The 23,873-nt window shown below is 35.5% G+C and overlaps 2 protein-coding genes across 2 annotated transcripts in view; one reads left to right on the plus strand and one right to left on the minus strand.

Moving 5' to 3' along the window:
• The window catches only part of LOC117319725 (ribonuclease 3-like), a 49,079-nt gene extending 43,012 nt beyond the window's left edge, over window positions 1–6,067 (plus strand). Inside the window, 4 exon segments of the mRNA XM_033874483.1 lie at window positions 624–813; window positions 2,349–2,494; window positions 3,903–5,470; window positions 5,512–6,067. Of these exon segments, the coding sequence (XP_033730374.1) occupies window positions 624–813; window positions 2,349–2,494; window positions 3,903–4,093 (527 nt within the window). The 3' untranslated portion in view covers window positions 4,094–5,470; window positions 5,512–6,067.
• Window positions 6,068–11,146: 5,079 nt separating this feature from the next.
• LOC117319734 (discoidin domain-containing receptor 2-like) overlaps window positions 11,147–23,873 on the minus strand; it is a 178,359-nt gene continuing 165,632 nt past the window's right edge. Inside the window, 9 exon segments of the mRNA XM_033874490.1 lie at window positions 11,147–13,077; window positions 13,544–13,778; window positions 13,956–14,153; window positions 14,617–14,744; window positions 15,068–15,426; window positions 17,974–18,193; window positions 18,195–18,400; window positions 19,000–19,131; window positions 21,857–22,381. Coding sequence (XP_033730381.1) covers window positions 12,745–13,077; window positions 13,544–13,778; window positions 13,956–14,153; window positions 14,617–14,744; window positions 15,068–15,426; window positions 17,974–18,193; window positions 18,195–18,400; window positions 19,000–19,131; window positions 21,857–22,381 — 2,336 coding nt within the window. The 3' untranslated portion in view covers window positions 11,147–12,744.

The following is a 23,873-nucleotide window of genomic DNA, read 5'->3' on the forward strand; positions in this document are numbered from 1 at the left end:
AAAAAAAAATTCTACTACCTTGAAATACCATCAGTGGTTATTGATCGGTTATCATCTGTGATGTAGAATACAGACATAGCAATATTTCTATATTTTGAAAACCGTTAAATGCATCACCTCTCACACTTTATGTCATCCTAAAAAGAAAAAGTACTATAAGTATTCCTGCCACTTGTTATCAATGAGTCACAAATTGATTTTTTTATGGGTCAAGGTTCTTCGACATTTGTTGTAACCTTTTCAGCGTCTTTTGGCGTATCCTCTTTTATATTTACACTAAGACTTCAGATGACATATTTGATGACATATTACACTAAAATCTATATTGAATGTTCTCACATATTTGATGACATATTACACTAAAATCTGTATTGAATGTTCTCACATATTTGATGACATATTACACTAAAATCTATATTGAATGTTCTCACATATTTGATGACATATTACACAAGAATCTGTATTGAATGTTCTCACATATTTGATGACATATTACACTAAAATCTGTATTGAATGTTCTCACATATTTGATGACATATTACACTAAAATCTGTATTGAATGTTCTCACATATTTGATGACATATTACACTAAAATCTGTATTGAATGTTCTTGTCTTTGCAGCGTTCATTGGAGCGTTATTTGTGGACAAAGGTATCGACTACTGTAACATCTTCTGTAACGTCTGTTTCTTTCCTCGACTCAAGGACTTTATCATGAACCAGGACTGGAATGATCCCAAGTCTCAGCTCCAACAATGCTGTCTCACCCTTAGGGAGCTGGACGGGGGTGAGCCTGACATCCCCCTATACAGGTAAGTTATGCCATTGTCTCCCTAGAGAGCTGCTCGTATGAGTCAAACATCCTCTATATAGGTAAGTAATGCCATTGTCTCCCTAGGGAGCTGTTTGTATGAGTCAAACATCCCCTATATAGGTAAGTAATGCCATTGTCTCCCTAGGGAGCTGCTTTTATGAGTCAAGCATCCCCTATATAGGTAAGTAATGCCATTGTCTCCCTAGGGAGCTGCTTCTGTGCCTGACATCCCTCTATACAGGTAAGTAATGCCATTGTCTCCCTAGGGAGCTGCTTCCATGCTTGACATCCCTCTATACAGGTAAATAATGCCATTGTCTCCCTAGGCGCTGATTGTGTGTCTGACATCCCCCTATACTAGTAAAGACATATTTATTTTATGACAATTGCAAAACAGGTTATATCAGCTTACACTGATCACCTTCATTGGTCCTGATAGGAGTGTGCCAGGGGTCTTGTTTAATGCTCTATCAAAACAGATTACTACCTTTGGTATGAAACATCAATAGCGGAGGGTGAACATATTTTATATAAATAAGGCTGGTCTGACCCCTAGGGCCCCAGTGGCGGGCCCCAAAAGGGGAACTTTGGTGAATTTTTGCTTCAAAGCCCTACTCCTCCATAAGGGTGGTCATATTTCATATAAATGAGGCTGGTCTGACCCCTGGGGCCTGCATGGTGGGGTCCCAAATGGGGAACTTTGATGGATTTTTGCTTTTAAACCCTACATCTTAACTCTTGGGTTGATTACATCTGATTTTGTTGTGAATCATGATCGGGGGAGGGCAGTTTTAGTTTTTATGAATGAGGCCTTTGTGATCCCTGGGGCCAGTGGGGTGGTTGCTGAAATTTTGCTTTAAAACTCAACTCTTTCTCAAACTTTGAGTGGATTCAAACAAAGTTTGGTCTGAAACATCATTGGGGGAGACCAATCATATTTTATATAAATTAAGCTGGAGGGGCCCTGTGTGGCGTGGCACCTAAAGGGGAATTTGCTGTAATTTTGCTTTCTATATAATGATTCAATTGTCAGATGACCGTTAAGGGCCTTGGCTCTCTTGTTATAGACTGTGGTATGTTGAGGCCAGGGCGCAGGGTACAGAACCCAAAACCTGTCTAACAGGGGGCTGCGGTGGCCGAGTGGTTAAGGTGTCCCGACACTTTATCACTAGCCCTCCACCTCTGGGTTGCGAGTTCGAAACCTACGTGGGGCAGTTGCCAGGTACTGACCGTAGGCCGGTGGTTTTTCTCCGGGTACTCCAGCTTTCCTCCACCTCCAAAACCTGGCACGTCCTTAAATGACCCTGGCTGTAATAGGACGTTAAACAAAAACAAACCAAACCAAACTTTCTAACAGGAGTGAGGCATTGTCAAGGGAGAAAGTAGGGAGAATGAAGTTGCTAGACAGAAGTGAAAAGATGAAATCCTATATATAGTGACTTGTATAGTACAGATTTGTTGCCATTATAGATAGTTAATTTACTGAGTGGTGTCGATTGTCCAACTCTTCAATGATTTTTTTTTAAATTTAAGGATGATAGAGGCATTTGGACCAACCAACACTCGAGAGTACACAGTGGCTGTGTATTTCAGGGACGAGAGATTAGCCAAAGGGATGGGCCACAGTATACAACAGGCAGAAATGGCCGCCGCCAGGAACGCACTCAAAGAGAGATCAGGTACACATTCTCACAACATGACTCAGGTTGTCTGTCATATCAAATATCACAATGGGATCCTGTGTCTGTCCATCTGTCTGTCAAAAACTGGTGAAAGTGTTTCACGGTTCATACAGATATGTCCTTGAATTTCACTTCTTGCTTGGAATAGTCTGGAAATTCAGTATTAAGCCTCGAAAGTCTTGGACCAAATTGGGCCTCAATGCCTTGAAAAGTCCTTGAATTTATGACTTTAGACGAGATGATTCTGTTTACCAAAAAAAAACACCAAATCTCCGGTGTGGTGAGATAAAATTGACAGAATTAAGGCTGTATGTCATGTTACATGCTGATTGAATTGTTTGTACTGTTACTGACCAGAATTAAGGCTGTATGTCATGTTACATGCTGATTGAATTGTTTGTACTGTTACTGACCAGAATTAAGGCTGTATGTCATGTTACATGCTGATTGAATTGTTTGTACTGTTACTGACCAGAATTAAGGCTGTATGTCATGTTACATGATGATTGAATTGTTTGTACTGTTACTGACCAGAATTAAGGCTGTATGTCATGTTACATGATGATTGAATTGTTTGTACTGTTACTGACCAGAATTAAGGCTGTATATCAAACTTTATTTTAAGTTACACAACAGAAATTAATTTCACCAAGAGTTTATTTTGTTCCTGAACAAATCCTTGAATTAAATGATATGAAGTCTTGGAAAGTCATGGAATTTTATATTTTAAATATAAGGCTCTTAGTCTGTATGAACAAAGGGCAAGTTATTTCAGAGATCAACAAATCAGTAAAAAATGGTAATATGGCTTATCTTGAATATTCTTGTGGGGTGTTAATGCAATGCTATCAGTTCAGTTTGTGAACAAGATATCTATGGCCTTAACGGTCACCTGAGTTTTGAAATATTTCAGTTAATTTGACCCTTTTTGACCCCACCCATCAGCCCCTGGGGGTCAGTCGGGCCAGCATGTGCATACCAACAAACTGTCATACCATGCTGATAATGTTAACAAAGTTTGAATGAATCCCCATAGAAATAAAAAAAAAATGGTAGTTAAAATGTGATTTCCCAACATAAGCTATACTAAAGTTTACCCCCTCCCCAGGGGCAAACATGAGACCCCAAGGTCATGAAATCATTCACAATTTTGGTAAGACCCTTCTTGGCCCAAAAGTCTCTAGATATAGGTCTAGGCTCCACTGTCAGATGTATCAGGCATCCAATTGTAGTACTCTTGTTTCTATAGCAAAGCATACCTTTTATGACTAATAATTAGGTGAAAAAGAATGTTTTTCTAGATAATCACAAGCTGATGTCTTTCTGGATTTCTTGACTTTTAATATTTCATTTGACATTACTGTTTAAGATGATATCCTGAGTTTTGATACCATGTTTTTTCCAGAATTATTCCCTATACTTGCTCACCAAAAAAGATTCCTTGAAAAGAAGCAGAAGAAGAGAAAGCATGTCCGTAAACAAAGAGGAGGAGAAAGGAACATTGGGGAAAGAGGGGGCGGGTCCTCCTCAGGGTATGGCCCCTCCCCCAGTAAGTCAGTAGAGAACCAGAGGAGACCAGGTAGACGAGGACGTTGATAGTTACTGGATGGTGGAGCTTCTATTTATCTAATTCAGCTGTGGTGGACCTTTGTCCAATACCAGAAAAAGTTACTGGATGGTGGAGCTTCTATTTATCTAATTCAGCTGTGGTGGACCTTTGTCCAATACCAGAAAAAGTTACTGGATGGTGGAGCTTCTATTTATCTAATTCAGCTGTGGTGGACCTTTGTCCAATACCAGAACAATATGCTCTCTTAAAAAACTGATTTTGTTGAGTATTGAAGAACCATGTAAGAAATCTTGGGATCACAAACTGTCACTCTAGACCCCGATCAGAGATGGCTGTAGGGAGGCCAGACTCGGATCAGAGAAGGCTGTAGGGAGGCCAGACTCGGATCAGAGAAGGCTGTAGGGAGGCCAGACTCAGATCAGAGAAGGCTGTAGGGAGGCCAGACTCGGATCAGAGAAGGCTGTAGGGAGGCAGGGAAGCTGCTAGTACTGATAGTACTGGTCAGTAAAATACATTTTTGTAGTCATTTTTACCAGTAAAATACAGATTGATTTTTGTAGTCATTTTGACCAGGCCCTTTGTCTCTATGTAGAACCATGGTTGTCAACCAAATAACCTACAGAAGGCTATTAGTGTACTGTACTACGCGAGACACAGGGGGGATTGTGTGAAAATGGTTGGGAATGCATTTTTAACTTCCATTCTTATCTGAAACAGTCAGAACCAAGTCAGATACATTAGCTAGTCAGTAGTGAATCAGTAATACTATATATGTACAGAATAGTGCTTTAAGGTCAGGCCTTGTAACGTCAGAATTAAACATGATTTTATTGTTTTAACCAATGATTGATGCCATTCCCTGCCAAGTGTTTCCATTCAGTGTTTAACAAACGACACACTATGTACAGTACTTAGATGTTTGATAAAATATTCATACTGTATGTACAATACAAGATGAAAAGCTGGTTTTTAATCCAATTCAAATATGCAAAACTTCTTTATGTATATCATATTCAAAGAATGAAATGATGTTTATGGACACGGGGAATTCAGCAACGAGGGAAATTTTAGAAATAGTCTTTAGGATATGAATAAAAAAATAATTTCTTTAATGCATGATTCTTACAAATTTTGCTGTTTTTCTTCATACCCTAATGAATTTTTTTAGAATTGCTCTCAACACTTTTAAGAAGTAATTATATGTTGATAAATCGAATCAAGACAAGAAAACTTATTTTAATACTTTGTAAATGCTATTAATTATGCTGAACAAAAACCCCAAAAAAACCCCAGTTTTTCTCAGAAATTTCAAAAGAAAACTATCTACCAATCAAACTATTACGTAGATTATCAGTACAATGGAAATACATACAAATTCCTAAATAATCACTGGTAGTAAAGAGGTACTGTTATCTATTCCTAAATAATCACTGGTAGTAAAGAGGTACTGTTATCTACTTCTCTAGTCTACACGAGAGCCTAGTCAAGGGGAAGCAACTCATGTACAAAATTGATGACATTCTTGTACATTTGATATATACAGTGTAACCTAGTAGAGACCTGTATGTGATTACTAGGAATATAATATCTAAATACACAATGTCTTTATTTATTTTTTTGTTACATGTATTTTGTTGTTTTATGAAATAAAACTCGAACAAGTGCTAATACTTTACTATCCTATGACAAATTCCAGATAACTCCTTACAATATATTGAGGAAAACGAGGTCTTAAATATTGCGCCAAAGTGTATAATCATAATTTAACATTTCTAATGTTGACTGTATTCTAAGTTAAGAATGATAATAGTTGTGGATTTGTGAGCCAATTCAAGTGTGGAAGTGAAATCTAGAAGGATGTGCTGGCAGTAAAGAGTGATGATAATGTGCTTGTTTATATACACGAGGCGATAAATGTGCTCAAAGTTGTTTAGCCGATGCTCTGTATGTACACCTGAGGAATGTATGATGATCAATTTATAAATAAAGAACTAAAAGTATACAGTTTTCAATTGTTTTCCTGTTATATAAATTTATTTTCTGTAAATTCCATCAAGTAACTGTTACTCCTACAATGATATTATGGTTGATATCCAACACATAGTTCCAAAGATACTACTGAAAACAATTTGACTAAATTCCATTTTTGAGCTGCTTCTCTGTTCTCCAGGCATCGTCACTAGCCAAGGATTCATTTTGTTTTCATGTATTTACTCTTTGAAGATTTAGTTTTGCTTTCTTAAAGATGGTTTTTCAAGGCATCCAATGTAATTGCATCTTGCTTACAGGTTGACGGCCAATGGCAGTGGGAGAAAATTTAAAAACAGCTATTAATCTGCCAATAGGGAAATACAGGAAAATGAAATGAACCCTTAGCTAGTGAAGATTTCCCCCAGTACAGATAGCAACAAAACATTTGAGACCAGATAAATCAGTCCCCTACTGATGAAACTAGGGGGACTAAGGTTTCCTTCCCGTCCATCTGTCAGTCTGTCCACTCAGTTTTCCGCACTTTTCTCGGCCATGCTAAAGTTATGTTGATGAAAGTTAACATTTATCTTCAGTATGAGAACAGATCAACTTTGAGTTTCAAGGTTTTTGGGTCAAGGTCACAGTTTCTATTTTTAATGGGGGACATGTATTCATTTAGCTATACCCAACATGCTCGGTCTTCCATAACTTGAGAACCCTTCTGACAAATGCAGCATCAAGACTAGAACTGAATAGTTGGTGCTTGAGCGCCACCTATTAGTACTGCTGAACTTGAGCGCCACCTATTAGTACTGCTGAACTTGAGCGCCACCTATTGGTACTGCTGAGCTTGAGCGCCACCTATTAGTACTGCTGAACTTGAGCGCCACCTATTAGTACTGCTGAAATGGAGTTATTCCCCCTGAGTATGCATAGTAAAATAAATAAAACAAAACTAAATAAGATATTGCAAAGGTATTCTTTTATGTTTCAAATTTTCCAAATTTTACCAAAATGGGAAGCAAAAAGGATATGTTTTTGTGGGAGATATAAAATGAGCTATCAGTTACATAATCTATTCTGAATGTATCTATATTTTTGTGTGGTTTTATTGTCATTAAATCCATAAAAAATATCACCACTCAAACAGTTCAACCTTTGCAATATACATAATCTTCTATACGCGTAACTTTGGAACAATCTCTAGATAAACAATACAACGAATGGTGTAAATGATTTGTGATTTTATTTACAAACAATACAACCTAATTGACTCAGTCATAAGCAAGAAATGATGTATTGCATGTCGGTCGCCTAATAACACAATAACAAAGGAACATACTAAATAAAAATTACAGCCACAGTACTCAACCAATCACTAACTCACATTTATACCTCAAGTTCAAATCAGCCAATCAGGATTAAGAATTCACAACATGTGATTCACCTCCATAACAACTGAATGATCTTGTGTCATATGAACTGTTACTTGGAACAGTTAAGCATATGACTTCACTTAATTAACACATCTTATTACTGGTCTGTTATCAATAATGGCTACTAATTCAAAATGAAATAGTGTCAAATAATTTCAATGGAATATGAATGCTGACAATGACCTATAAATGATCGCTAATATCTGATCATTTATCTGTTTCTGAATCAATTTCAAACATTCTGAATCATGTTAATATTCTTGTATATAATGTACGAAATGTAATAAAATATGGTTTAAACTAATTTCGAACATTGTAAACAACCTTTGTTACATTTTCTAAAAGTTGAGAATATTAAATGTATCAAACCACTTTCATCCTTCGAACAGTTAAGCAATGAAATTTTTCCTGAAATGAAAACTGCAACATCAAATTGATTCCAAGAAACTTCTATGTATCATATTGATTTGAATTTAAAATGACGAAAATATGACAAAAACAACAGGTATAATGATGACAATATCCAGGTCATTAGGAAAGAGTGATGACTGATGTCAACAAGTACAGAACAGCTGGTGGACAGTGTCACACCCTCAGTTACAATATCTGGTGGAAACAGTATCACACCCTCAGTTACAATATCTGGTGGACAGTGTCACACCCTCAGTTAAAGTATGTGGTCGAAATGGTATCAGATATTCAATTGAAATGCCTGTATTTCAATATTATGCAATATGGAATATTACTTTGAAAGTACATATATGTAATTTAATTCTAAATGCAGTGGTGAATTTGATAAATGATTACCACCAATCTAAAGGGTTATGTTACACTGTAACTCAACAGTTATTTTCAGCGTGTTAACCCAACAGTTATTTTCAGCGTGTTGAAAGATAAAGAATATTCTGGATATAACATTCATTTTATGTTTATTACACCAAACTGCCAAATTTCTAGATATTACAATTTACTCGACATTGTATGTCAATCAAACTGTAATGTTTTATAATTACCTACATCTGGCCATGTTTTATGTTGTTTACATAACAATAACTAAATGATGTTCTGTACGACATTTTTCCTAAAGACCTGGATATTTGCGATAATGAATGACATTATAATATGATTGATTTTCACTGAATCAACGACATCATGACAGTCAACTGGAATGACATAAATATAGAAACATGATTTAAAACATATCTAGAACACATCTACATCATGAGATATAAATAATAAAAAGTGTCACCCTGTTGTCAAAGATAAGCACTACCTCTTGGTGCCCCATCACGGTGTCCAATCAAGACAAAGATCTGGTGGGCAGGGCCTTTTAACAAGCCAACACAGTGGGGTACACAAAGGGTGATTTGTTAAAAAAAAAACAAAGCTCTGACATATTTTACAAATTATGTACATGATTAAATCACAAATTCGGTTGTTTTTAATACCATTTGTTTCTAGCTATTTCTATATATATTAGATTTTTTACGATACGTACAGCTCTCTATCTCACTACTGTACAAAGCTAGATGAATGCAGTATAGCTTTTCTGCTGTGTAAAAAGGCAAAATAAATGCAAATTTGGTAAACTTTTTTTTTGTACATCTCTCATTTACAAGCTCATGCACACGCGATTGCCATTGTATAAAAATATAACCCCAATCACATCCGACCTCTCAAGGTCATGTTGATATTGAGTAAGACTCTGTACCAGATCAAATCCATCTTGGAACACAGAATGTGTTAAAAAATGTATCTCCATTTTTGGAACTCTTGCCTAAAGATATATTCTTATTCGCACGTTTTTTGTTTTGTTTTTATTTTTCTTGACTCTTGATTAAAATGGTATATCCCATTTTGGAACTCTTGCCTAAAGATATTTTCAATGTCAATGTTTTTTTTGTTGTGTGTTTTTTTTTACTGTGATTAATTAAAATTTAAACTAGTTAACTAAATTGATTTCATACAGGAGAGGAAATTTAAAATCAATACTTTTCTTTGAATTATGTAAATATTTATGACATTGTATGTTTATATAGCTATATTTTGTAATAATACCTATGAATGTTCCATGATGGGTTCCATCTTTGTTGGATATAAGTCATATATTTAGTTTCAATTAAAGTCACAACCCAAAGAGAATTCGATAAACTCATTAATTTGCATAAATTCTTATTTTCATATATATATGATATGCTAGATTAATGAATGAAACATGACATCACTTTTTGGTATCTGTTTTCTAAAAGCCATAAAAAAATCTTTGTCCAGTTTTATATGTAACAGTGTTTTAAAGACTTAAATCATAACATATCAGTGTATATATGTAAATAATTACACATGCAATGGTTGAGCTGTTAAACCCTGAATACACATTACACATTTTGTTTTTTTTTTACATATTTTTATTTTTTTTTAATATAAAAGTCTATGTTAACGGTAAACAATTACAAAAGCGTTCAGTGTAAGCCTTTACCTACCAAGATAAGTAACTGTCGTCGTAACTGTTCTTGGCACTGAAAAGCTGAGATTCATTTTTCACTGAACACTTTTGTAAAAGACTGTACATAACTACTTCAAAAACATTTATACAAATTTAGTCAAAACCTGTGAAACAAAATTGAAACTAATACAAGGGTCGTCACATAAAATGGTCTGCATGACAAAGGGTTAAAGCTAGCAACTATGTAATATATAATTAATATGCCTTCAGTGGAGGGTACTAAGTACAATATATTGCACATACTTCCATATAATGTACAATATATCGTACATACCTCCATAGTGGAGGGTACATAATGTACAATATATCGTACATACCTCCATAGTGGAGGGTACATAATGTACAATATATGGTACATACCTCCATAGTGGAGGGTAAATAATGTACAATATATCGTACATACCTCCAGAGTGGAGAGTACATAATGTACAATATATACCTCCAGAGTGGAGAGTACATAATGTACAATATATTGTACATACCACCAGAGTGGAGGGTACATAATGTACAATATATTGTACATACCTCCATAGTGGAGGGTACATAATGTACAATATATTGTACATACCTCCAGAGTGGAGGGTACATAATGTACAATATATTGTACATACCACCAGAGTGGAGGGTACATAATGTACAATATATTGTACATACCTCCATAGTGGAGGGTACATAATGTACAATATATCGTACATACCTCCAGAGTGGAGGGTACATAATGTACAATATATCGTACATACCTCCAGAGTAAAGGATATTGATAACACATCTCAATATTAACTGTAACTTTTAATTTTTGAACTGAATACAGAAGGTCTCACAGTAAATGAAGGTTTTATATACAAAGCTCTGTTGGTATTTTGTCACATCCTCAACTGGTTGTACAAAAAGAGCTTTTAATCAGGGTTTTTTTTATAGAATATTTTCACATTTATTTATTCGTTAATCAATAGTTTACCACCTACATGACTTGCCTACTGCCAGGATGTGTCTCCTTGACTTAGGTCAGCATTTGGTTGGTATCGCAAAACACTACATTTATTTAACTGATGAAATTAGATACATGTACTCAGAACTTAATAGGAAGTTTTTCTTTTCATAATTAACATTTCAAACAAAAAGACAAAATTTCTGTGAACAAAATTTTTGAGCGTTAATTCTTTATTTCACACAGAATTCAAATTAAAGATTTTTGAAATTATTTTCTAATAAATTTGTAAATGTGTGATCATTGATCACAATATAATTTCCGCATGTAAAATATTTTGGGCAAGGGGGACCACTCCAGTTTAAACATAAATATAACAGAGATCATTGTCCATATGGTCAAAATGTCACACTTTTTTGGTCAATGGTAACGAAGAATTGAAAAAAATAGAATTGTTTTCTTGACTTTACAATGGCATCACTAATAATGAAAACATCAGCATTATATAATATTAAACATATTGCACCTTTTAAATTTTACAAATAATCATTTATTTTTATCAAGCAATTAACAATAAGGGAGGAAGATTACAACATAAAGAAGATGAAATTTATCTTTATAATCAAAATGTACATATGTATCCCCACCCCATTCTATAGGGAACCTTCCGAGAGGAATCCATACCTCGTTCTCAACGATCCCTTACAGTTTTGTATCCTGTCTTAAATAGCCACAGTTATTCAATATAAATGAAGAAGCAAAATGGTTCCATAAAAACTGATAAAAAACTTCGCAGAATGCAAAGATGCAAAGGCATTTGATTTCACAGAATTAAGACATATATAGCAATTTAGCACTATGATTGTTTAAACACAATGGAATAATATATATATATATATCTACCCCATAATTTATTGTTTTGTAAACAGAGATAATACTATTATCTCAATAATGTTCTCCATATACACATGACAATGGCACAACTAAAACAATCAATTCCCCACCCTCATTCGGCCCCTCCCCACACAGACAAGGGGACATAACCCAGTTACATTCTCAATGCTTTTGAACACTTTTATGGTTATATATGGGTGTTAGATAAAAATCTTTGCAAGTGACTGGAATTAAATATTATTGATTCAAAAATAATCAATATGCAGTTGCTAACCACTTTTCAGCACTCTTGTTCTTCCCTGGATGATCACAGGGCAGATAACTGATGTTGATAAAGGGCAGATAACCCTTACCCTCTCATGGTTAGGCAAATGTAGCTGTGATACACTTATATGTTGGAGCACGAAGGTGTAAATTTATTTCTGTATCATCAGAAATATGTCAAACATTTATAAATAATCTATCATGGTAATACTATACATATCTCCTTCTCCTTGGATTTCTTCATTATCACAACATAGGTGAGTATGAACACACTCACGCGAGTACGTGTGTAATTCAGATCATCGTAACACAATCTTTATCACAATTCCATTCGTATGACTATATATGGCAACTGATGTGTCAACTTCGGTGATGCACAGCACAAGGAAGGGTCCACTGTTGATAGGGTCATAGCACCTGTCATTGAAGGCAGGTATCAACTCACCTGCCACCCCTCTCTTTACGGTTGGGACAGCCCAATCATCACCTATCCCAATCACCAAAGTTTGTCTTTGGTTTCGTTGAAAGGAAGTCCACATTTCCCATGTTGCACCAAACATGATCAATCCGTTTCACCGGAAAGTTTGAATGACTAGTAATTTTACTGGGTCACAACCTTGAAGCATAAGACAAACCCAGACTTAGAATACATTCTTAGGTAGTATTCAAAATTCATTGTGATCAACAAATGGGCACCCTGATCTGGTTCATCATTTCGTCTTTTGGGTTGTAACCCATGTTTTTTCTCTGCAAGAACATGTGAATTTCTCTGTAGGAAGGCCTATAGCACTCATTCCTGTTCCAGCACTCGTACATTAAGTCGAAGATCTCCTTGGGGCAGTTACTAGGCTGGGGTAGGTAAACCTCTTTGTTATCATTACGATAATAATGTCCAGCATTCTCGATCACCTGTTCGTCAGTCAGACTGTCGAAGGGCTGGTCCTTGGCGAAGGTTAATACTTCCCACAGCGTCACAGCAAATGACCAAACATCACTCTTAGTGGTAAATTTACCCTGAAAACAAATGTTGGATTTATGTTAACACTTCTATAAAACAAATGTTGGATTTATATCAACACTTCTATAAAACAAATGTTGGATTTATATCAACACTTCTATAAAACAAATGTTGGATTTATATCAACACTTCTATAAAACAAATGTTGGATTTATATCAACACTTCTATAAAACAAATGTTGGATTTATGTCAACACTACTATAAAACAAATGTTGGATTTATGTTAACACTACTGTAAAACATGACAAATGTGTGCAGCTTAATCAACAATTTGATCAGAAAAAATCTTCAAATTGTTGGAAATCAAACCTAATTATGATACAGTATCAATTCTTTTCGCCTACTTATGACGAAGGAGTACATGTGAGACAAACATGTTACTTTTTTCGAGAATTGGTGAAAACTGCATCAAAAATGTTTGAATTGATTTGAAACTGTGCAGGTTCATTTAAGCTACATACCAGGAGGATACTTTCCCAGGCCATCCAGCGGATTGGTAGGACAGCACGGCCCTCTATCCGATAGTAGTCAGCACTGTACAGGCTACGACTCATACCGAAGTCAGAAATCTTAATGGTGAAGTTTGTCCCCACCAGACAGTTGCGTGTAGCTAAGTCTCGATGAACCATATTGAGGGATTCCAAGTATTTCATTCCAGAAGCAATCTGAGAGGCCATGTAAATCAGACATCCATAACTAAGGAGAATAAACAAAAAGGAAAACTGGTCAGTTACTTTAGTTTTCATGTATGGATTATGCATAAAGGATATACAATCAGCAAATATCTTTTGTACCTGAAAACACATTTTCAATCCCCAACATGTCAATATTTTTTTTAAACAATAGATATTGAAAATGTAACAAATGATCTACCTCAGTGTTTTAGCATTAGTTGCCTGGGCAACTGGGCTCTCTGGTACATGGTCCAGCAGGAACTGGTTCAGGTCTCCGTACTTCATGTACTCTACAATCATACACAGCGGCTCCTCGTGTGTACACACGCCCAGGACACGCACAATGTTGGGATCCTTAAGCTGGGACATGATCTTGATTTCCTTATGGAAGTCAGACCTGTATGATCAACAAAAAATATAACAATTATGTTTCCTTCTCTTTTGTATTGAAAGTAGAAGTGACCTTAATTATCTTTACACAATATAACTGATCAAAGCAAGCTAAATTAAATACATAATACTTAAATTATAAATCAATTCATATAAAGGTTTCCTCAATTTTTTTAAAACATAAATTCTTTATTTTTCTCTCAAGCATTTTATGGCGGTCTATATAAGGACCTAGAAATGTAACATATCATGAACGATGAATGCCCTAATTCCCATGCAAAATAAAGTTACTCTTTGATAAATTTCTATAAATAGAAACATAAAGTTAAATTCATATTGTGTATCCTCCGTCACAGAAACAATTTGACAGAAATATCAAGGTAACACCATATGCCCCATATGAAAATAACTGGAACAGGGGTAATAAAGATCATTAAGTTAGACGATAATCTGCCTTCGTTGTGTGTTACCTAGCCCGGTCATCTGCATTCCTTCTCAACATCTTCACAGCCACTAACACTGGTCGAGAGCTCGTCCGGTTTCCAAAATATTCGTCGTTAATAAATTCCCCGCAATTAATGGCCTCACAAAGGTGGACCTGAAATTCAGTAGGAAATGTATTAGTTTATAGGATAGGGGAGATTTTCCTTCATTGAACTCTTACATTATCATAGTTTCCAACGAATGTCGGGACAATGTCCTCAGTGTACTTAGGAGTGAATACAATTTCTAGTGAATCTCAGAGAATCTATCAGAAATCTCCTTATTTTACAGATTTATCTAAGGGTGTGTATTTCTTCAATTACTTTCATAAACCTAGAATCAATTTAAAAAACTCAAACTGTTACATAAAAAACATGCAGATGAGCTAAGAACTTTCTAAGGTAAAATAATAAATAGAAATTTCCAAAGAAACCTTACCTCGCCAAACTGACCCTCGCCGAGCACTTCTATGAACTGAAGACTGTCTCGGGGGAACTGCATGACCGAGTGTTCCAGAGAAAGGAGGAGTTCAGCATTGGGTACAGCATACACATTGTTTCCACTAACACCCTGTAGACTTGGGATGTTTGGCACCTGCATGTTATTGATAACGTCAGCTGCCGCATACAGGGCGTCGTACGTCGGGGGCTTGTCCAGGGAGTTGGTCATGAGGGAAGGTGTGCCCCCAGCAGATTTTGGGGTGGCATTGCTCCTCAAAGGAGGCTGAGGGGGCTGCGGTGGAAGGGCTACCACCAAAGCAGACTTGGTCACATCGGGCACGGCATAGTCACGGGAATCTAAGTAAGTAAAAGTTTCATTTCTGTTTTGTTATTCAAAGATAATAAAAAGTGTAAAAAATATAGAAATTTAGTGATATCTCATACACCAGTTACGACTTTGTGATGAGGATTACATTTAAATGATTACATATTGTTAAACAACTAATCAGTGGTATCATTTCCAAATCGATGATTTACATTATGTATAAAAGTTCTCGTAAAATAATATTCTACAGATCAATACACACATAGATAATAGTGATATCAACAGTAGCATTATCTATTTCTACTTTAGAACAATCCAATCAAGATAAAAAAAGTGGAAAATTCAAGCTATATTCACAAAATGCATGAGAATCTAAAGGCAGTATTTATAATTCTTATTAGAATAATATTGTAGATATAAGAATGATTTGTTTTTACTCCCACCTCTGTACCTGGCATTTCTAATTTGCCCAAATTGATGGCAATAAATTCAATAAAGCTTTTAAACTCTTTTTATTATAATTCAATCGAGCAAGTATTTGGATAAAGCAGAAAAATGGTATACATAAATGTATTACCAAAGCAGTGTGCAAAGCTTTGTAGCGTTTGTTTTAATGATGTATTTTTGAAAAGCAATGTCACTTATATATGTCGTCAATCAAAAGGACAATTCTAATGATGTGGCAATGTGTACATCATAAATTTCAAAATGTTGGATATTTGAAATGTCTTGCAAATATAGAGGTGAGAGAAAAGTAAAGCCTTACTATTAACTGAATGAAAAAATTGGACAGCAGTCAATTCACCAAATCCCAAACATTCAAGGGCAGAAACCACTTTACAATAAGTTGTAAGTATTTGGAATATTCCATTGTGAGGTAAGGGCGGGAGGGTGTAAATATGGTATACATTGGTCTCATCTGTAATCTCTCAAAGTCTGAATTCTGCCTTCAACCTGATCTATCTACAAAGTTTATCGGTGTGTCATTCAGATTTCTGCTTCTATTTATCTTTATGGATATTATTGTGTTTTGACCGTTATTACAAATCATGTTTTACCCTCATAGATTTTTCTGGAAGAAATAAGACATGATCTGCAAGATCAATGGTTATCGCTTGATCTTGAGGAACAAAGAGAGAGTTCTGTGATCAATGGAGATAATCAATAAGTTCTGTGATCAAGCGGAGATAACTGATAAGTGCCTTGATCAAGGGGAGATAACTGATAAGTTCTGTGATCAAGGGGAGTTAACTGATAAAACATACATTTCTGTCAAAGGAATGATCACAATTCTAGTCCACATTTATTCCATCATACACATCATACAACATCCAATTTGAAGCAAATGAACTACAAGCCAAGCAAATACTGCATTCCTTGATCATATCCACTCATTCCAAATGACAGGACTCCTATGTAGAAATCCTAAAGATTTCGGATCCTACATGCCAGCCCCTTACAACAATACAATATACAGGTCAACACGTCTGCCTATATATATATGGGGTTCCAAACATGGGATTATCTTTTGGAAATATGGAGATCGGGATTTACTACAACAAACCATTCAGAACATCTCTCCATTCTTCCACTAGAAGAAAATGGAGAGGTGTTCCAAATGGTGTAGCGAACATGCTTCACAACACCAGATGTCGTAAATTCCTTCAATGTCTTCATAAAATTTTATAGCAAAAGTGTTATTAATATTATAAAATAGAACCTAAATTCCTTCTGTTGTTTTCATACACTAAACTTTTACAGTGAAAAAAGTTATTGTAGTGAAATATATCAACTTTCGTAAACTTTGATCAAGCATCAAAATGATTGTGTTGACTTGGTGTATATTGTTACGTAGGTCACTATTAAGTGACTTAGTTTATATGATTATGTAGGTCACTCAGATGAAATGACCTGGTTTATATGATTATGTAGGTCACTCAGATAAAGTCACTTAAGTTTATATGGTTATGTAGGTCATTCAGATGAAGTGACCTAGTTTATCTGGTTATGTAGGTCACTCAGATGAAGTGACCTAGTTTATATGGTTATGTAGGTCACTCAGATGAAGGGGTTAAGTATGAGTAAGGCTATATATTGTAATCATGGTTAAATATCTCAGTAGAAGACTCTTATTATTTTTCCAAAAAAGTAACAGTGCATATATGGCTTTAAAGAAAGATGTGCAACACCGTTAGAATTCCAGAAATTAATGAAATTTAACAGGAGAAATGTAGAATGATCGTATCCACAATGATTTCAAATTAAATTCTCTTTCCTTTTTTTTTTTTACAAAATTCTTTCTGTTACAGTCATTACAGTCTTTGTAAGGAATTGAAGTAGACTTTTTTTTTACTGATGAATCATTATAAGTTTAACAATCAAACAAAACAAACAATGAGAAATAATTTTCTATGAATGTCCATTGTAAATGCAGATTCTGAGTACAAGGAGGTTTTGGGAATAGCTGAAGGCAGTATACTTGGTAGGGGCAGGCATTATATTTGATCTGGTAAGCAGTATCAGGCGAATCCACATGGCACCCTCGGCATGCTCTGGTATTAGATTAGACCAATGTATACCTGTTCCTTCAGATGAACTCGGGAAGTCAGGGAGTTCCCTCCCTTGAATTGAATCTTTAGGATCCGAGTATGGACACGAAGGAGTTGGACTCTTACATAATTTTTCACCTCCATTGCAAAGGTCTCGATCAACATCGTCGTCAGTGGCTACGCTATTGTAGACATTGCCATTGGAGACTTTTCCATTGGTTTGGCCTTGGAGATCACTAAGGTTCACAGCGAATATGTCGGTCGACAACTGGTTTCAAGCTGCGACGGTTGTTGTTCTGCTTCATCCTCTTATGGCGGATAATGAAAGTCACAAGAACAACAAAGAAGACGAGTAGGAGACCACCCAGGGCACCAATGATAATCCCGATGTGATCGTCTTTCATTGTAGCTGTTTCCTTGGTTTCTGGGTGATCGTTATGCTTATTTCTACCTATACCTAAAAAAACACCAGAAAAAGATTTTAAAATAAATCAATTCAAAATACAAATAATTTTACAATCTATTCAATTTTACTTTGACTGATTTTAATACAATAATTACTTTTGAAACAGTTTAAGACTTTCCGTTGCATAATGAGGGAATGTATTATTACCAATATCTTGATACATATAGCATATTTTACATTGAATGCAAAAGAAATCAGTACTATGATGACAAAGGCTGTCACACAAATAATGACAAGTATAGTAAGTGCAGGGATCAGCTGAGATATATATGTATATTGCAAACCTATAGACAAGTACTATACATGCCATAGAAAGGAGTATTAATTTGTCAGATGAAGAAGCTCACAGTCCTGATGACTGCTGTGATGGACATTAGTTGGCATTAGTGATATTCAACTGTTAGATAGTGAAGTGGTCTGTACAAGTGATTTTTGAAATTTTCAACAACAAGCAACATTCAACTTCAAAACCTTGACATAACCTTAGCCTTAAATGGGTGTTGTAGCTAGGACATAGATATTACATGGAACTGTAGAAGTAGGGGCCCCGAGGCTTCAGTAACAGGAGACTATCATAGAATATTTCTTACCCACATCAATCTCCGGCTTATCAACATTGATATCACTAATATCGGGATGAACCATGGTCTTGGATTTGCTTGTAGTGGGACTGAACGTTGTAGGGGGCGGAGCTTCCATTGTGAAGTTGCCATTGGCTGGTTCTGTTATAAAGATATGATATCAGCTAATGAAAAACCATGGCTGACAATACAACAGATCCAATGATAAACTTTTGATTTTTAATCCTTTGAAATTGTCATTAATTCCAAAGCCATAATAAATGTTAATAGACCATTGGAATGAAATAAATTTCATCTAAATGAAATAATTTGAACAGTTTTGAATTTTACTACTGTCACCGAGACAAATAAATGATCTTTTGTCTCTGTGCCAAGATCCTCCTCTGTTAATATTTCAATGATAAACTGAAGAATATTTTGATGGCGATAAAATCTTTTAGATGGTCACACTATCATAAAAACCAGTATTGTTACTTGACTGTGAAATATGACCTATATATCAAGCAAATGTGGTAGACTATGCATAAGAAGTGAGGATGCACTTAATACTTACCTGACAGCATCCTTATTGTTGTAAAATATTGTCACTCTATTTACTTATCCATATGTATATACACTTATCATTGATTTAGAGAATTTTCTCGAGTTACATTAACTCTTCAATTTTAGTGGAGTTAGTCTCACGTAATGACGATGAGCATACAAATGAAACTGATTGCATAACAATTAATATTATCAAGAATTCATCGGCCATAATACTGATTAACTTTAATACCTAAACTCAGGTAATTTGTTTGAGAACAACACATTTATAATGGAATTTTGTATTTCAATATCTAATGGATTAGGTGAAAGAATGAAAAGTAGACAGTATTTGTGAAAGAAAAAATGTTTTTTCAAGGGGAACAGTAGAGATATGTGTGTTGGGGGAACAGTAGAGAAATGTCTGTTGGGGGAACAGTAGAGAAATATGTGTTGGGGGAACAGTAGAGAAATGTGTGTTGGGGGGAACAGTAGAGAAATGTGTGTTGGGGGAACAGTAGAGAAATATGTGTTGGGGGAACAGTAGAGAAATATGTGTTGGGGAACAGTAGAGAAATGTGTGTTGGGGGGAACAGTAGAGAAATGTGTGTTGGGGAACAGTAGAGAAATGTGTGTTGGGGGACAGTAGAGATAGGTGTGTTGGGGGAACAGTAGAGAAATGTGTGTTGGGGGAACAGAGAAATGTGTGTTAGGGGGAACAGTAGAGAAATGTGTGTTGGGGAACAGTAGAGAAATGTGTGTTGGGGAACAGTAGAGAAATGTGTGTTGGGGGGAACAGAGAGAAATGTGTGTTGGGGGGTAACAGTAGAGAAATGTGTGTTGGGGAACAGTAGAGAAATGTGTGTTGGGGGGAACAGTAGAGAAATGTGTGTTGGGGGGAACAGTAGAGAAATGTGTGTTGGGGGGAACAGTAGAGAAATGTGTGTTGGGGGGAACAGCAGAGAAATGTGTGTTGGGGGGAACAGTAGAGAAATATGTGTTGGGGGGAACAGTAGAGAAATGTGTGTTGGGGGGAACAGTGAGAAATATGTGTTGGGGGGAACAGTAGAGAAATGTGTGTTGGGGGGAACAGTAGAGAAATATGTGTTCGGGGGAACATTAGAGAAATATGTGTTGGGGGGAACAGTAGAGAAATGTGTGTTGGGGGGAACAGTAGAGAAATATGTGTTGGGGGGAACAGTAGAGAAATGTGTGTTGGGGGAACAGTAGAGAAATGTGTGCCATAAAAAAGATTAAATCTATACATGCGTTGCATGATTCTAAATGATCTGCACATTTTTGTATTTTGCTACCAAACATGGTATTCTAGACAGAGATAATACTCACACATTTATCTTGAATGTTGGTCTTAATAAGCACATTATCATTTCAGTGTTATATAAAATCACTTTTGACCATAATTCACAGGTGAAAGGTGGCGAATAGTACAACTGGTGAGTACAAGTTTATTATTGGTGTTTTTTAAAAAGTGAATAAATTTTTCTTAATTAGAAAATCAAACCAGATCAACAATGAAATGTACTATAAGAAATGTGTTAGTAATCCACAGTCAACCAATTATGCAGAGCTACAATGTTAACTCAACTATTGAACTGCAATTAAACTATGTTAAAAAGAAATGTCAAAATCTGGCTTTTATTTACTACAAGTCCTACTTAAAACTAGATCTAAAATCGTTAAACAATTCACTTCGGCTGAAGTCAGTGTACCTGTGTGTGTCATGTTAGAGTGGAATCAGCAATATAATTGATTTAACACTTTGAGTGTGATCGTGATGTTAACGACTTATGTTATAAGATTCAATCTATTTAAGTTAGACCACAATGTTATACAGCCAGAAATACACAGGAGAGAAGTACAAGTACTGGATCTTTGGAAAATGTCAGAGATAAGTACAGAACTAGGACATTCTGATTTATATGTAACCAATGACCGAATATAGTTGTCCTAATTCATCCATAGCGTAGTGGTCAGTCTAGTACCTGTATATCAAATATTAGAAAACCTTAGTGGTCAGTCTAGTACCTGTATATCAAATATTAGAAAACCTTAGTGGTCAGTCTAGTACCTGTATATCAAATATTAGAAAACCTTAGTGGTCAGTCTAGTACCTGTATATCAAATATTAGAAAACCTTAGTGGTCAGTCCAGCACCTCTACCCAGTATTAGAGTATAAATGTAAGTGATTGGTCAGATTCATTATTAATAATAATGTACATGGTCAGTGTAGCACCTAAACCCACAATAAGAGTACCGTAGTGGTCAGTCCAGCACCTCTATTAGAGTTAAAGTGGTCAGTAATTCACCAGTATAAATACTTACCTGAGATAAACTTCACTTCACTGATCATCATCCACTTGGCATCAAAGTAAAGTACGACCTTGACATATTTTCCCGTGGTGTGGTTCAGGAAAATCTCCACATTTCGCGCATATTCCATCCATGAGTCTCTCTGGAAATCATAAACTACTGGCGGCCCAGAAAAATATTTGCCTCCAACACTGAAAAAGATCTCCGCTCTTCGGAACACTCGAACATCCTTGTTGAAATAGTTGTTGCAATGGAAGATCACCATTGAGAAGTTTCGGATTTGGTCAAATTTGAAAATAATTTCAATGGGCATGGTTACATGGGTATCGTTCTTCCATCCTACCCACTCGTACCCTTTAATTCCCAGACCTCTTTGGTCTAAACGGAAATTTCCAGTCCCTTCGTCTCCATCAGTCAGTTGTCCCAAACCTCCAGACAGGTAGTTTTCGTTAAAGATTCCATCATAGGTAAAATCAAACAGATCCACCTCAGATCCTCGCTTATCTCCCTGTGGCATTGTGTACGCTACGACACTGTCTGTGAAAACAGGAAATCATTCATCAGAGATTAAAAATCAAGTACTTATAATTTGGATATTATAACATGGAGATCTGATATTAAATATCTGATCTACTCAATTTTTACATACATCACATACATTTAATTTTGTAAAATATATGTCAATCCACATAGTTATGCTCTCTGAGGATATTGTCTCTGGCAAGAATTTATGTTTTTTGTGTGTTTTGTCTGATGTTGACAATGTTATGTTTGTATATTATGTATGTATATGATACTGATGAGTCGGAAGACTCAAAGTCAATAAAGAACTTGAACAGTGAAAAAATTCACATACTATTTTTTTTTATCTTACTTTTTTCAGTAAGAGTTGTCTTTCTTGCCCCCCTTTTCTGTTCATCAGCAAGTTTGTGTTTGTTTCATTAAAAGTTTTGAAAAATATATCAGAAGTAAATTCCTGCAGTGACAAGTGTTTTCCTACTACTTTCATCTTCCTGTCAAAACCCAGTGATCAGAGAGGCAGGGTATTTCCAGATGTTTCGGGGATTTTCTGCTTCGACAGAAGAACTAATTGACTGGTCTAAATCTGTTGATGTCGTTCATGAACCAAAATATCTGTCTAATTAAAGAAATGTGAAATGCCCTTAACAATGAATAAAAGGGACCAATCAGATCGTCTAGCCAACTCAGCCAGAACTGGCTATCTGCAATATAAATTTACGATATGTTTTTTTCATCAGCTCCTACATCATTATTACCCGATCGGCATTTTGTTCTCAAGCTGCGGCTGATTTTTGTTTGTGATCATGAGTGTGTGAAGGAGAACACATTTGGTTGTATTTTGATCACAGTGTAAAGCCTCCATTACATGTTAGGTGGTCAATTTTGTTAAAATCATTAAAACACTAATTCTGATGAGTAATTTTCCTGTATCTAACAAAGTAAATCAATATTTACATTATATATAAGCAACTGGAATAATAACTGAAAATCGTTCAGTAACAACTTACTTATGACAAAGATGATATCTAATCATGCTTATACTACAGATACTTACCGGCGCTCTCATTGTGTCATCTCATGGTATTGTCTAAAATAAGTGTCCTTCTCAGTCCGATCATATATTTATTCGCGTACAATTGTAAATTTTATGAATATATATAGTTATATATATGAATGGTGTCAATTAGTGTTGTTAGTCTCTTGGTATGAGAAAATGAGAAGATCTGGACGTCAATTAAACAAATGAATGAATCTATAATGAACACATCTCTTTGGAGACCGAGTGATCTCCCATGCACTTCAAAATATAACATAACATAAAATATAAATATAACTCGACTTGTCTGAACTATAGTTCACACTCAAATAAAAAAACCTTCCATAGATAGTGAATATGAAAAAGATCAATCGGTAAATAAAAAATTAACAAAGATCAATAGAGTGAAATTGATTTTTGTCATATACACTATCTAACGAAGGTTGTTTTTATTAGAGTGTGAACTCTAGT

Source organism: Pecten maximus, chromosome 2 (assembly GCF_902652985.1).
Source record: "Pecten maximus chromosome 2, xPecMax1.1, whole genome shotgun sequence".
Classification (NCBI taxonomy): Eukaryota; Metazoa; Mollusca; class Bivalvia; order Pectinida; family Pectinidae; genus Pecten; species Pecten maximus.